At 55.1% G+C, this 14,482-nt stretch overlaps 1 protein-coding gene and 1 long non-coding RNA gene across 2 annotated transcripts; both read right to left on the bottom strand.

Moving 5' to 3' along the window:
- Positions 1 to 2,375: 2,375 nt before the first annotated feature.
- Positions 2,376 to 5,556, bottom strand: LOC137151305 (antigen-presenting glycoprotein CD1d-like). The gene is given in 5 exon segments (XM_067545670.1): positions 2,376 to 2,692; positions 3,039 to 3,182; positions 3,185 to 3,319; positions 4,755 to 5,033; positions 5,274 to 5,556. Coding segments are annotated over 5 exon segments (924 nt in total). The 5' UTR covers positions 5,323 to 5,556.
- A 430-nt stretch (positions 5,557 to 5,986) lies between these two features.
- LOC137151318 (uncharacterized) lies at positions 5,987 to 7,970 on the bottom strand. Its single transcript, XR_010919252.1, has 2 exons — positions 7,938 to 7,970; positions 5,987 to 7,592 (listed from the first exon to the last, which is right to left on the bottom strand). It is a non-coding gene; the product is annotated as an uncharacterized lncRNA (long non-coding RNA).
- Between the last annotated feature and the right edge of the window lie 6,512 nt (positions 7,971 to 14,482).

Raw genomic sequence — 14,482 nt, 5'->3', positions numbered from 1 at the left:
CCCGCCTAAAGCAGCAACTGGGTGTTTCCTCTCAACTGAATCGCACTCGCTCTGACTCGCACTGTGACTGTTTGCTGAGCTGGAGCCAGCTCACTGGTAACACTGCAGGGCTGGAGGCTTTGTTAAAAATGTACCACTAGGGCCCTTTTGTTTGTGTGCGGCATCACCCAGAGGAACTGCGAAGTTGGGATCATTTCAACCCTGGTGATGTGGGCAGATGAATCTTCTCTTAAAGAAACAGCCACAGTCCAGCTAAAATAGAAGTGTCAGTGCCAGCAGATGAAAATATTCCTAAGAACGGCCATACTTGGTCAGACCAATGGTCCATCTAGCCCAGTATAATGCCAGGTGCTTCAGAGGGAATGAACAGAACAGGCAATCATCATGTCATCCATCGACTCTTACTCAATCCCAGCTTCTGGTAAGCAGCAATCTCTGCCTGTCATAGTCATTGACAGGGCCCAAGCATAATTTTTTCGGGCCCATACAAACTTGTTACATGGCTCCCCTCCGACAGACATGCCACAATCCCTCATCCCATATGTACAATTTCATGAGCCCTGAAAAAAGTTTGAATTCTGAAATGGGGGTTGCAGTTTGGGCCGGGCCCCAGGGCCTCTGGGGCCCTGGTAAAAGGTACCCTTTTGTGGGCTCTGGCCATTGATACCCCTGATCACAATACTTATCATTCATAAAACCCCACCTCCCAACCCCAGAAAGCAGAGAAATATTAGACGCTTTCTTCCCCAGTTGACGAGGTAATTGAGAGACTGCACAAGGTCACTTCAGGTGGAACTGGGAAGAGAATCCAGGTCTCCAATATGGAATGCTCAGGCACTAGCCACTCATTTCTACTGCCTTTGGGATGAATACATACAATAGATACGACCTGGTTATCTGTCACCACCCACCACTGCACAATGCAGCCAGGAAGAGAACACGAGAGTCGTGCTCTCTAATATTCTAATCTGTCCAGTAAGCATTTGTGCCTGCTGGCAAAGCATGTGACGAGTCCCCCTCTGGCATTTGGCCTCAAAAACAATGGCAATTCCTCCTAAAGTTCAAGAGGTGGGGACGTGTGCTGGGGACCGGAGAAGCCCTACTACAATCCCCATTGCTGTGGGAGTGAGTATTAAGTGGTTTGACTTGATATATATTTTAGGGTTTTTTTTAAATAGTTTAAATCATAGGGTAGTTAACATTTTTATAATCTGTTAACTGTGGGGCTCTGTGCCATAAAATCCTGGCGTTCCAGACTGTGAACATGTATCTCACAGTTGGACGACTGGTGTGAAACACTGGCAGGTTTGGAAGCTGAGAAGGAAAGTGACCCAACCAGCAAAAAAATTCCTGCTGGGCATGTTTATATAAAGCACATGCACTGGGAGCCTGGCTCTTATTGTAATATGTTGCTATCATCACAATGACATATACAGATCTCCTCACTGGGGTTGGGATTTATTTTGCCCTAAATTGGTTGTGTCAAACCCTGTCTGCCTTCAAAAATCACAGCTGGGAAATGAAACATGTAAAACATTCTTCTTCTTTATTCACCTTAAGTAAACGTCTGGCTTAAAAGAAGCTAAGAGGGAACCTTCATAACCAGAACAGAGTAAAAACATCCACAAATCTGAAGAAGTGTTGTTCTGAAAAGCACTTAAGTGGAAATACTGCCCATGAACTATGGGGTGGAATTAATGTTACAGTCTCTCACTTTCAGAAACATTTTATAGATCTCCTTTTCCCTTTGCTTTCATTTCATCTAGCTTTACACATCGTTTTCTCTCGCACTCGTTTTCCATCTGTTTATTTCTCAGTCTTCCTAACCCTTCTCCATTCCCTGTTATGGATCATAATTCACCTCAGGTTCCCAGATCTCTCCCCTGAGTTTATCCCTTCCTCTCTTGCTGCCCGCCCAGAAGCATTTCCCTTCTTGGGACAGTTTTGCTTTCACTCTTCCTTTGACTTTCCTTCCACTTTCTCCAGGCTTCTCTCTTTACACTGGTTTTACTGGATGTTTTCCTCTTTTATTCTTTGATTTCTTCTCTCCCTTCTGGTTAAACCTGCCCGGCACTTGATTCCCTGACCTTCATCCAGCTGGCATCACCCCACCCCTACCTCCTTCCCACCGCAGCTTCCTTTCCTGCATGGCCTGAAGGTCACACTCTCCAGTCCCAGGATCTTCCTGTCCCCCTGCTGGTGCAGAGCCTCCAATTTCCTGAACAGGACGGGGCTGGATCCAGGCAGTGGGACTAGAGCGCAGGGAGGCAGAGGGGGCGGGTGGGGCCTGTGGGGATGTACCCTTATATTTTCTCCTTTACTGTTCTGATAATGGTATAGTATTGTTTAGCGTGGCATAGGTGGACTCCTTCTTTTTAGTTTCTTGAAGTGAGCTCTCTCCTGATCAGCAGGCTCTGGCCCCCCAGGCTGCTGTGATCCACCCGGCAGGCGTAGCTGTGCCCGTCGCCCGGCTCCACGGCCAGGGAGCTGCGCAGCTGGTAGGTCAGGTCGGCGTTGGGCAGGATCTTGGTGGAGTTCAGCCGCCAGCCTGGCGCCACCTCCTCCCCGTCCTGCAGCCAGGCCACGCGGACGGGCCGAGGGTAGAAACCAGTGACCCGGCAAACCAGCAGTAACAGCGCGGGGGTCCCAGCTGGGGGAGGCGCTTGTGCAAACACCACGGCAACCGGCCGCTCTGAGACCGGGGAAGGAGAGAGACGGAGCAGAGGTGAGGGGACGACTCAGTCTGAGCCTCAGGGCCTCACTAGCAAAGCCCAGCTTCATTCCTCGGGTCAGGCGTTGTCCCAGTTTTTTTGGGGAGACCCCAATTCTTCCCCCTGCAGTTACTAGCCGGTGAGAGGACCCCACTTCCCTTCCTGTCCTAAACTGCTGTGCAGTGCAGCTATGAAATAGCTACTGTGCTCCACCCCAGATATAGCTGCATTTGTACACCAGGCCAGGAATCTCTGTATAAACATCCCCTGTATCCCATCCCAGAGGTGGCTGCATCTCCGCGAGCAGAGAATGGTGTCCAGCCTCACCTTGCCTGTCCAGAGACTTTTTCGCGTGCTCGTCAAAGCTCTTAATCTCGTTGACACAAGTCGTTCTCAGGAGGAACTGAACCGTGGTGCTCGTGCTCTTGTCAGAGTTATTAATATCCCGGATGCTGAGCGCAAGCTTGTCCCCCTCCGAGCGACCCAAGCGCCTGCGTCCACATTGAAGCTGATGAAGTCCTCGCCGTTTATCCCGGCATCACAGAATTGCCTCGAGGTGCCATTGGGGTGGAGCTCACAGCCAATGGAGAATTGGGTAACAAAGGGGTCTGGAAGAGGAAGGGCAGGGGGATGAAGACGGGCCATCCGCAGGTGACTGGGGGACAGGAGTGTGGGGTAGAAATAGAGAGACTGGGGAGGGAGGAGGAGGCATAAGACATAATCTTAGGTGCAATGAAGACATTTGGCCACAAGATGGCAGCGGGATTGTGGGGCGGCCTTCGGTAGAGTTAAGGGTAAGCGGCAGTTTCTGTTTAAAGCTGATTTTTCAAAGTGCTCTGAGGTCCACTCACATATTCATATCGGCTTAAAAATCACTCCGCTACATCGGGGCCTGAGGCAGAGATTGTGGCTCAAATTTGGGGTCACTTAGTCACAGGATTCGTGAGATACAGACCTCCCTGTTCCGAATAACCTGCCTTTTAAATGTTTACTTTTTTTGCATGTTATTTGTGATGCTCTAGAGAAAACAGTGGCCCTGAGCCTCTATCAGCTTATCTCACTGGGCTCCCCTCAGTTCAGCTCCGCAACGGTAGCAAGGAAAAGTTTGGCTTCCCCATGTTACAAAAGTCACTGGGCCGTGGGTCTGTGGAGCGGTAAGCCGGGCAGCGGCACGCACCTCTGCCACAGGCCGTTCACACCTCTGCAAGCGATTATTTCCTCAGCAGCTCCTCAGGGCGTGACACACCGAGTCACACACTCATCCCGCAGGACAGGCTGTCACCTGACTCCGAGGAGCACCCATCCAAGCCCTGTCGCCAAGAGCTTCCGGTGGCTGTGAGCTGTGATCACAGGGCCGGCGTTCACTCTGTAGTGAAACGCACACGCACAGGCAGATTGCCTTGAAACTCGCTATGGCACGGCAAGGTGCAGGGCAGACTTTGTGGTGCAAATGTGGGGACAGTTGGTTAAGGGGTTCCTGAGAGAAAGTCTCCCCCAAGGATCTCCTTTTAGGTACTCCAGCATCAGACACCCAGCGCAGACACTGGGCTGAGGAGCTGGGAAGAGGAGTGCTGGGGTCTGTCCCATCCCCTGGGGCAGAGCTGGCTGTGAGGGTGGGGGAGGCATTATCTTAGCTCTGCATTTCCTGCTTCCAATTCTTGTGCTGGGGTTTCATGCTCCCCAGAGGTGTCAGTTTTCAACTTCCAGGCAGAGCAGGTGGCACCGTGAGCACCCTTCCCCCTCCTTCAACAAAGGCCTTTGGTAGGGCCCATGGTTCTAAAGATCAGGAGCCTATGGTCAGGGAACGGGACACGGGGCCTTTCCCTTCTAGAGGGCACAGGCTTAAATCAGGTCCCAGAGCTGGGGACTGGCTCAGTGGGGTGGAGAAGAGGAAACGGGGCCTTTTCCCTCTACGGGGCACCAGCCCCATTCAGCCTAAGGGCCAAGGACTGGCTGTCAGGACACACTGAGTTGCTGCTGTGAGTGTGTGTCAGCTTCCTGCTGGGTGTGGGGAGGGACCCCCTCAGCCCGCCCCATACTCACAGCGCTCTCCTGCATCCTTAGCTACTTTGTTCATAAGAAGGTTGAACTTGGACATGTGGTGACGGATCATTGTCTCCAGGTCCTGCCACTGCTTTGGGCTCAGGCCCTGCTCGGCCCAGGGCTGGAGGAAGCGGATCTTGCTGGTGCTGTAATCCAGGGAGTGGGTCTCCAGGTCGCCCATCAGGGCTATTCCCTGCATGTCCGTGGAGCTGGCGTTGTGGAAGACGGTGGTTTGGAGCAGCCGGAAGGCGAGCGACTCTGGGGGGAGAGGAGGGGAGGCTGCAGGAAGAGGAGAGGAAACAAGTGAAGGACAAAGCGGGTGGCGAGAGAGATTAACGAGTCTCAGTCTTGTTAACGCTCCCTGACTGCACCGTCTGCCTGCTGAGCCCTAACCCGCCTCCCCCCTCCTGCTGCACCCCAGCAAGGGTCACTAGCCCAGCATGGAGCCGCCCCACCCTGTCCCTAGGATTAGACCATCCCCAGCCCAGTAGCAAAAAGGGAAAGGGGGTCCCCGCTTACCAGCCAGGGCCCCCCATGCCCAGGGGAGGAGCAGCAGAAGGACCAGCATCCTGGCAGGAGAAGGGGGATCCGGGCTCTGGCAGGCGTCAGGGCAGCGGGACGAGGGGTCTGGGGTCGCCCACACGCTCTCGGTTCCTCCTCCCCAGGGCTCACGTCCCTCCGCCAACTTCTCTTTGTCTCTGCCCAGCTCTGTGCCCGCAGCTGCCAGCGCCGAGCCAATGAGGGCAGAGTGAGTCAGGGAGCGGAGCCAGCGCGGGAGGGGGATCCCCGGCAGCAAGATCAGAACCAGGCCCTGTGCCAGGCTCAGTGTGTGTGCACGGGGGCATCGGAGCCAGCCCTGACTTGCTGGGCACAGTGACCCCTCCAGAGCCCCACCCTGCTCACTGTAGCAGGGTCCCCTAGTACTGCCCTGGGGCATCGGGCCAGCCCTGACTGCCTGGGGAGAGCGCCCCACGCAGGGCCAGATTCGTGCATTGGCAAACCAGGCAGGTACCTAGGGCTCGAGCCCATGGCCAGCGTCCTGCTCCTCACCCCACCAAGGGGCTCTGCCCACAGCAGCACCCTCTGCCCTGGCATCGCACCCCAAACTTGGGGGGTGGCTGCTCTGGGGGTGGGGGGACCTCACTGTGCAGGGGGAGCCCCCTGCTTCGTTTCTCCCACTTGGCCCTTCTCTAAACCCCATTGCCAGGATCAGGGCAGATCTAGGGGTTGGGCTCTGCCCCCCACAGGGTCCCCTATCCCCTCCAGCCCAGAGCGATTGCTGCCCACAGCAGAGGGCGCAGTCCTATGGGGTGACCCCCCGTCAAGTCACCCCCACTGTGCCGGGTGATAGCGGGAAGGGGCCGGGCAGTCACAGCCACAGACAGACCCCATATGTCCTGCTGGAGGATGCCACACGCCATCGCAGTATCTCCATCCTGGAGCAGGCACAGCCGGTCCCTGCATAGTGAGACAGCAGGAGATGGAGGGGAGCAGCCGCCCAGCCCCCGAGAGCGCAGCGAGGTGAGTGTCTTGGATTTCACACCGTTTTACCAGTGGTTGTTACACCACCTGTGCCCTGCAGTGCTGGTGCTGGGGTTTGTCTGCTTCTGCAGCAGGAGGATCGTGTTGTTCTGAGCTCTGAGGCAACACACAAATGACCCTCCTGTGACACACCAGCGTGTTCCCTGCTTGTGCTATTCTGAGCGACACCAGGAGCGCACACCCACACGCTGGTTTATTTCCACAAGGTCACTTGTTAGCACCGGGGCTGTGCAGACTGTGGTTTCTCACCATTTCCGTACATGGTTTCTGGTGTGCGCTGACAGTCACCACGCCAGCCAAGCAAGCAACTACCATTAACCCCTCTTCCAGAGAGAAGGAAACAGAGAGGTGACGTGACGTGCCCAAGGTCACACTGTGAAACTGCAGCAGGGCTGGAAACAGAACCCAGGTGCCCTGACTCCAGTCTGACGTGGTAACTGCCCGACTATCCCGGCCAGGCCCTGCGGTGGAGGCTCTGCAGCCTTTCATTGCATGGCCTTGCTGTACAAAGGGAACCTTTCTGCCAGGTGGAGTCGGCAACCACAAGGTCTGGGTTCAACATCTTGGGGTTCCCCTTAACAAAACAGCACTGAACTGGCTCGAGCCCCACCCAGTAATCTGGGAAAATTAACCACCAGCCCCGGGCACCTCTAAGAGGCAATGCTTCCCCTCTCGCAGACACTGAGCTGTGTAGAGCACAGAAAACTTGTAATAAAAAGGGGAAAGGAACCCGGAATGAATCTGGTAAAACGCCACAACCACGATTCATAAGCAGACGGCCCTGTACAAAACGCCCACCCCAGAGTACATCGGGCCGTGTCCTTTGCCTCAGTTCCTCACCTTGTGCTGGGAAAGTCTGACAAACCAATGTTCCTCTGACACGCTGCCCCCTCCGCTGCGCCCCACGCACAGCCGCAGTCCTTGGCCAGCCAAGACCCAGAGTTCGGAGGTGCATTCACGTGAGTTCACCTCCCGCCCCGGTGTGGGGGTGGAAGGAAGGGCGTCGAGTGAGGCCTCCACTGCTGCTGTCAGCGCCTCGGCAACTGGCTCGCTGCTGCCGCCGTTCACTCTGCGTGTCTCTGCCCACTGCCGCCGCCGCGCTGTGGTTTGCTCCGCCGCCACTGTTAGCCGCTGCGCCGTCGCTTTCTCTGCTGCCACCTGCCTCTACTACAACCTCTGCGATGCCACATCTTGAAGTCCCACCGCTTCACCCAGTCTTGGGGCTGTCCTGCCAGCCTGGGAAGTGGGAGAGGGGACCCCACTGCAGCCCCCCAGGCCTGGGGAGGGTGAAGAACACTAAGAGGAGCAGAGCTGAGGTTGGGAAGGCTGAACTGTGGCCCAGAGGCTGCCAGGGGGCTGAAGTGAGGAGGGTGGGGGCTGATGGGGTGGGAGGGGTGTATTGATGGGGGTTCTGAGCAGATGGGGTGAGCGCTGGGAGGTTGAACTGAGGGCAGTGGATGCGATGGGGTAGGAGAGCTGAGCTGATGGGGTGATGACGATGGGGACTGAACTGAGAGGGGGCCAAATTGAGGGGGGTTGGGTGGGGACAGAACTGATGGGGACTGGAGGACAGAATTAATTGCTGGGCAGTAGATGGGCAGATGTGGGGGTGAGAACTCCTCCAACAGGGGACAAAATCACCTTATCCAGGAGAGTTCAAACATCAAGAGTTTGCCTGGACAATATAATCTTTTAAAAATCTCATGATTTTTTGGGCCTGCTTTCATTGCAACTCATGATTTTTGCTCTCTTGAAGTTGGCCATACTGAGTCAGTGAGGGGAGGAATCGCAGCAGGGCCACACCCGCTCGGAAGATGATCAGCAATGAGTGATCTGACTCAGCTTTCTTGGAAGCCAAAAGCTGGAATTAGCCCTGCACTTCCTGGACGTGGGCTGAGAGGGCAAAAGTTCCTCAGTCACTGGAAAACTTGATTCGTGCCTGAAGGGGAAGTAAAGTAAATTGTGTGATGAATCACAATTCTAGTGAAATCCTCCAGTTGGCCCCACTGGGGGCCCATCTAATTGTCGCCGCATCCCTGAGCCTTTCACCTTTCTTATTGCCCAGGTAGATGAGCAAACTCAGCACCATGAAGGCCAACCCCAGCACGCAGCCCCTGATCTAGCCAGCATCTCTTAATTTTAAGCCCCTGGCAGAGTCATCCTGCGCACTGTGAAAACAAGAGCATCGGGAGGTTCTGAGAGGCCAGCCTCTGCATGATGTCCCTGCCCTCTGCCCTGAGGGGTGGGGCTGGGAAAATAATCAGAGCACCTGAGTGTGTAAGAGGGGCAGAGCTATGCCCCTGCACTCAGGATCTGTCCCAGTTTATTACATCTTTTTTCCCAGTGGGGCCCCGCAGCTGAGTAAGCTCCACTTGGCAGGTAAGTAACTCAACATTCAGGGTCAGGGGTTCTTTGATTCCCAGGATGCTTTCCAGTCCGTGTTTGGTCTTCAGATTTCTCAAAGGGAAGTGCTTGCAGCTAGAGAGGAATTGACGATCCCTGCAGACACTTCACCTGGAGCTCCAACAGGTGGGGATGGACTTCCAGGACCCTGATTTCATGAGGGGCTCACCATGGGCTGAGCTGGGAAGGAGGAGAGAGAGAAGGGAAAGGGGAGAGAGAGGAGAGGGACTCAGGTTCCAGCTCCAATTTTTACACCTTCCTTGGAAGGAGATTCCAGAACCGAGGCTCTCTGCTCAGCGGCGCTCCGGCACAGCTGGGGGCTCTGGGTCAATGAGCCAGGTTGATTCGTTCTGAAGGGGAAGCACCGCCAGTGTGGTGAGCAGAGCCCCAGGGACTCAGCCAGGCCCCAGGGCTGCTCCCACGGGGCCCTGAGGAGACTCACCCAGACGGGTAGATGAGCAAACCCCAGCACCATGAAGGCCAACCCCAGCACGTAGCTGCCATCAGCTCTGAGCATTGCCCCAGGGATTCAGGCTGCCCCCAGCCAAGGGGCCGGGCAGCATCAGGCCGGGCAGCAGCATCAATTGCCAGGCTCAGTTAGGCTCATCCCCCCTTCCCAGAGTGTGGGGGGAAGGGGATGCAGTCCCTCCCCAGCAGCAGCAGCAGCAGGCAGGCAGAGGGTCAGGGGCTGGGCAGGATCTGAACAGCAGGGAGAGACACCAGGCAGGTTAGCTTCGTTTAACCCTTTTGGTGCTGTCTCCGCCTGATCCACTCAGCTCCTCCAGAGCCACTTCCCAGGTGAGGAGCACAGAGCCCTGGGCAGAGGGTGGCTTCAGTGGATTGTGCAAGAGCGCCCCCCTGTGGCCAGTAACAGGAATGAAGTTGCTCACCCTGTCAGTAAAAGGCCAGCTCCTGCCCTAGACAGAGGAGAGGCTGCACCCCTTTCGAACTCCTGGATTCCACGGCCAGCAGGGACCATGGGGACCATCTAGTCTGACACCCTGTACAGCACAGGACAGTGCCCTGCCCCACGATGAGCCCTAGAGCAGATCTCTGAGAAAGACAGCCAGTCATGAGCTAATTGTAAGCGGGGGAATGGGCCCGCTATTGTGGGGATCTTTCCTTGCTTGTACAATACCCTGGTAGAGTTGGCTAGCAAAAGGATCCGAGTCCCTGCTCCCACTCCCTTTACCCAGAAGCCCCACTTGACCTCGAGGGCTTCCCTTCCACTCTCCTGTGTGGTGGAGTGCCTTTCCCAGACAAGGCTGGGCCCAGGATTTCTGGGGCTCGAGAGAAATCTTGCCGTGGTCCCTTAGGGCAGGGGCTAGGGTGTCCCCACTCCGGGGTACTAACTCTGCACTGGGCACTTCCCCTACCCGCTGATCAGTGCATACAATACAAAGCAATACAATGTATTAAACAAATAGCAATCAAATCAATTAAAAAAATTAAGAAAAGAGTTAAAAGGTTAAAGGGAAACATCCCAACACTGCCCCTGGCCCAGGGCACCACACACAGTGTCTCTGGGGTTCACAGTCTGTGTCAAAGTTGCAGGCCCACTGTCCAGGCCCTGGCTGAGGCAGGAAGCAGAGTCAGCCCCCTGCTCTGGCAGAGCCTGCAGGGATGCAGAGTCAGCCCCCTGCTCTGGCAGTAGCCACACACTCCCAAAGTCCCTTTTGCCCCAGCTGCTCACCAGGCACCCAGCATCAGAGGGCTCCTGCCCCCGCTCGCTCTGCTCCATACAGCTTCTGGGATGCTCCTCTGCTCTGCTGCTGTAGGTCGGGTCAGCTCGGCTCCATTCAGTTTTCTGTGCTCCTCTTCCAGCTGCTGACTGCTTTGTCCTTAGCGCGGTCAGTTCTGCCCTGCAGAGCAGGCAGCCCCAGCTCACAGGGAGGGCTGGGCTCCCCCACTCCTGGCTCTCTCATTAGCCTGCCCGGAGCATGTCAATCAGGCTGACCTGAGTTGGCCTCTCTCCACTGGCCCTGGGGGCTGTGTCTGTTCCAGGGTCCTGCTTCCTCCAGAGATGGCCAATCAAAAAGACCCACTAAGTTTCAGTAAGGAGCTAATAGACCCCTTACATAAACATTGCCGGGGTGGAGAATCCACCACAGCCCTTGGTAACTCATTCCCACGGTTATTTACCCTGTTAAAAATGTCCCCCTTATTTCCAGTCTGAATTTGTCTAGCCTCAGCGTCCAGCCGTTGGAGCACGTCACACCCTTGTCTCGCAGACAGCGGAGTCCATTATTAAATGTCTGTCCCCCCGTAGGTACTTCTGGACTGTAATCAAGCCTCCCCTTTGCTAAGCTAGATCCAGGCTCGGGATTCAATCTAAGTGTGGCCTCCATTCTTTGCTCCGAGATGTACACATTTATATGTAGTGTGGTGTGGTAAACAGCCAGCCCTCCCTAGTGGGTCTCACGCTTCAACCCCTTGTAGTGGGCCAGGGAGTCCCCAGTAACCCTGTCTCCCCTTGGAAGTACCTTGCTGTAGCTTCCTTCTGCTGGCTGGGACCAGGGGTTTTCTCCTCCTGTATCTGCAGAGAAGCCCAGTCTCCTGGCCAGCAGGGGGTCTCCTCCAGCTGCTACCAGCCTCCTGACAGCTTTCTCCCCCTCCCTCTAGGGAAGGCAGGGTTTAAGTACACCTGGACTAGCTCTTCACTGGGTCCAGGTGTCTCTAATTGCCCTGCAATCATCTCTCCCCTGCTTGCAGGAAAAAGGGTTTTTGGCCTCCTAGGGCTCACACTCTGGCCCCATGCCCTTTTGAGGCCCTCTGGCCTGACTTTATCACAGTAGCCATATTAAAACCCATATTGTTTGCCTGTTCGCTCTTATATCAGTGACCTGTCCTCTTCGTTATTTAGGCCCTGCCCCAATTTTTGTGCCATCTGCAAACTCCTGCCGGGCTGGTAGTTTGCATTTTTATGTTTAACGCTTTCTAGTTTCACTCTGGATGTTGTCATTATCAATGGAAATACCTGATCCTCGCTAAATTGTTGAAGTCTAGGGTGGTGTTTCTCAAGCTTTTTGATACCAGGGACTGGCTTCCTCTACTGTGTCAGGGAGTTCTCAGGCTTTCTATACTGTGTCAGGCAGATCTCAGGGACCAGTGCCCGTCCATGGACCGGTCATTGAGAAACACTGGTCTAGGGTATCTTGTGGCAGTGAGTTCCACAGCTCAGTGAATACATGGGGCCCTTCAAAGCTGCCCAGAGCTCAAGCAGCTGCCAGGGCCGGCTCTGTTGCCCATCGGAAGCGGGGTCCAAAATTCAGGCCGCACCAATGTGGCTTCAATCCTCTGTCATCCCCCAACCCAGCTTGCCCTGACACCAGAGGCAGTGCCAGCCTCTTCCCGGTCTGGAGACTGAGGTGAGCTAGACAGAAATTTGGGGGGGCTGTGCCTTCCCTCACCATGAGGCCCCACCCCTCTCCATGGCCTCACCTCCTGCTCCTCCTCAGGTAAGTGCCAGCCCTGCCTCCTCCTCCCGCTCCTCCCAAACACCCGCCCCCTGGCCAGGTCAGAGGCCAGAATCTGGAGCCAGGCAGTGCCTGTTCTTCTGGCTTGTGCCATGGTGCGGGTCCTGCAGCCCCCCCATCTCATAAGAACGGCCATAATGGGTCCCAATGGTCCAGGTCAGAGGCCAGAATCTGCCAGATGCTTCAGGGGAATGAACAGAACAGGTCATCATCAAGTGATCCATCCCGTCAGCTGTTCTGCTGCTGCTGGTGCCAGGGAGCGGTTGCTCCTCAGCTCATGGTGCCCATAAGAACTCCCCAGGCTGGAGCAGCAGGGGGGCAGTGACTGCAGGGGGTGGGATCCAAGAGCCCACCTCACTTCAAGCCACTGTGGGGAGCCTGGGTCAGACCAATGGGCAGCACACCCCGTCAGGGAGGGGGAGGGGGCTGCTGGGGTTACTCTCAGCCCTCCGTGGGCTTGCTGCTGTGCTGCTGCTGGTGGCGGCGATGCAGCAGGCTGGGCGGCCGGAATGAACAGCTGGTCCATCACACCAAATCCATCCCAGCAGCCATTCCCAGTCTGCTTCTGCTTCTGACCTGGGCACTGAGAAGGGCGATTGCAGAGACTGTCTCTCGGAGCCGGTCCCACCCTATGAACCTCTCCCTGGAACCCACGGCAATTGCTGATGGGCAGAAGAAATGTGAACAACATATTTCATATACCTTTAGTCACCTTTGAATAAGTTCAGTGACTCTGGGAACAAAGATGAGAATCAACACCACGTATTCAGCCACTTCTCCACAGAGCACAGCTGAGCAATTCCTGATTTACATGGTCATAGACAGCACAAGAGACAGAGCACAGGCTGGATAGCAACATATCACAGTAAAACCCAGGTTCTCATCATAGGCACATGCCGGTATAGTCCCTGCTGGCGTTGGGGTGACACAACCAAGAAGAGAAGCAAATCCCACAGCTCTGCCTCCCAACAACTGCAGCTGGAACATTAAAAAAGAACAAACCAGAATTGTCTTTGATGCTTTATTTACCCTAAATACACAAATACCCAGCATGGGGAAAAGAGGCTGAGAAGCAGCTTCAATAACTACAACAATGAAAAGGGACCCGCAGATTTTGGGAACATTTTTTTTAATGACACTAAAATGGCAAAAAAGTCAAAGGCAATTTCTGAGTGACAGTCTCATCTTCAGGATGTTTTATAAATCTCTCTGTCCCTTTTCTTCTCCCTTTTCTTTCACACTGTTCATTTTTACTCACCATTTTTCCTAGCCCCCATTTCCCATCCTGTTAATTTCTCTGTGTCTCTTCCACTCTCCTCCTCGTCCCTGTCACAGATCATTGACCCTCACGTTCTCCATTCTCTCCCTGAGTTTATCCCTTCTCCTCTCGCTGCCTCTGGCTGGTTCCCCTCTTCAGAGTGTTTTCCTCTCATTATTTTCATAGCTATTTTGCACCCTTTCTCTAGGATTCTCTGGTTATTTTGTTTTACTTTATCTTTTCCTCTTGTTTCCTCTGGTTCAACCCACCCTGGCCTCAGTGATTCTCCATGTTGCCAACCCCAGAAGTTAAAAATCATGAATCAAAACCAAAAGTCCTGAAATTAAACCCCTGAAACATGAGGTTTCAAAACAACACAGACTGTATTCTGGGTGATCCTGTGAGTTTTGAACTCTCCCTGCCCATCCCCTGCGTGTGTGTGACAATTACAGTGGTGCCAGTCCTGCAGCGACAGAGGAAGGTGACTGTGGCCCTGCGGCAGGAGCTCTGGCTGGGAGCCCCAGTGAGATCTAACCCCACAGATTGTACAAACCCCCTGCCGCTGCGGAGCTTCCAGCTTCTCCCAACCCCCCAAACCTCATTAATTAATGCTGGGTCCGGCCACCCCCACGTCTGCCTGTCCCCAGCCCGGCTGTTAATTCTGCCCCTGCCCAGCCCCACATCTGCCCCTCAGGCCCCTCTGCTCCCCCTGCAGCTCCAGGGGTTCTTCACCCTCCTCCCCCTCCCATCCCTGGTGCTGCAGGGAGGGGGAAGGAGCTTCCAGGGATCATAGAGATGAAGGGCCTGGGACTGGGTAGATGGGAGTCCTCCAGGGTCATAGAGACTAGGGTGTGTGAGGCTAGAGAGGGTCCCCAGTGTCTCAGGGACACAGTCTGAGCCGGGATCCCCACCACACCCAGAGCCAGGGGCGGATTCTCCCGCCAGGGACAGAGGCCGGCGGGAAAGTGAAGATCGGGGCCTGGTCACCAGCATCGAAAAATGTCACCTGCCCCCGGTCACAGTCCAGACACACCCGGATCCTGCTGGGG

This window comes from Emydura macquarii, unplaced genomic scaffold, assembly GCF_026122565.2.
Source record: "Emydura macquarii macquarii isolate MOO-44397 ecotype Brisbane River unplaced genomic scaffold, CSIRO-AGI_Emac_v2 contig_204, whole genome shotgun sequence".
In the NCBI taxonomy this organism is placed as follows: Eukaryota; Metazoa; Chordata; order Testudines; family Chelidae; genus Emydura; species Emydura macquarii.
Note: the sequence above shows the minus strand (reverse complement) of the source record. Positions and strands in the feature narration are given on the sequence as shown.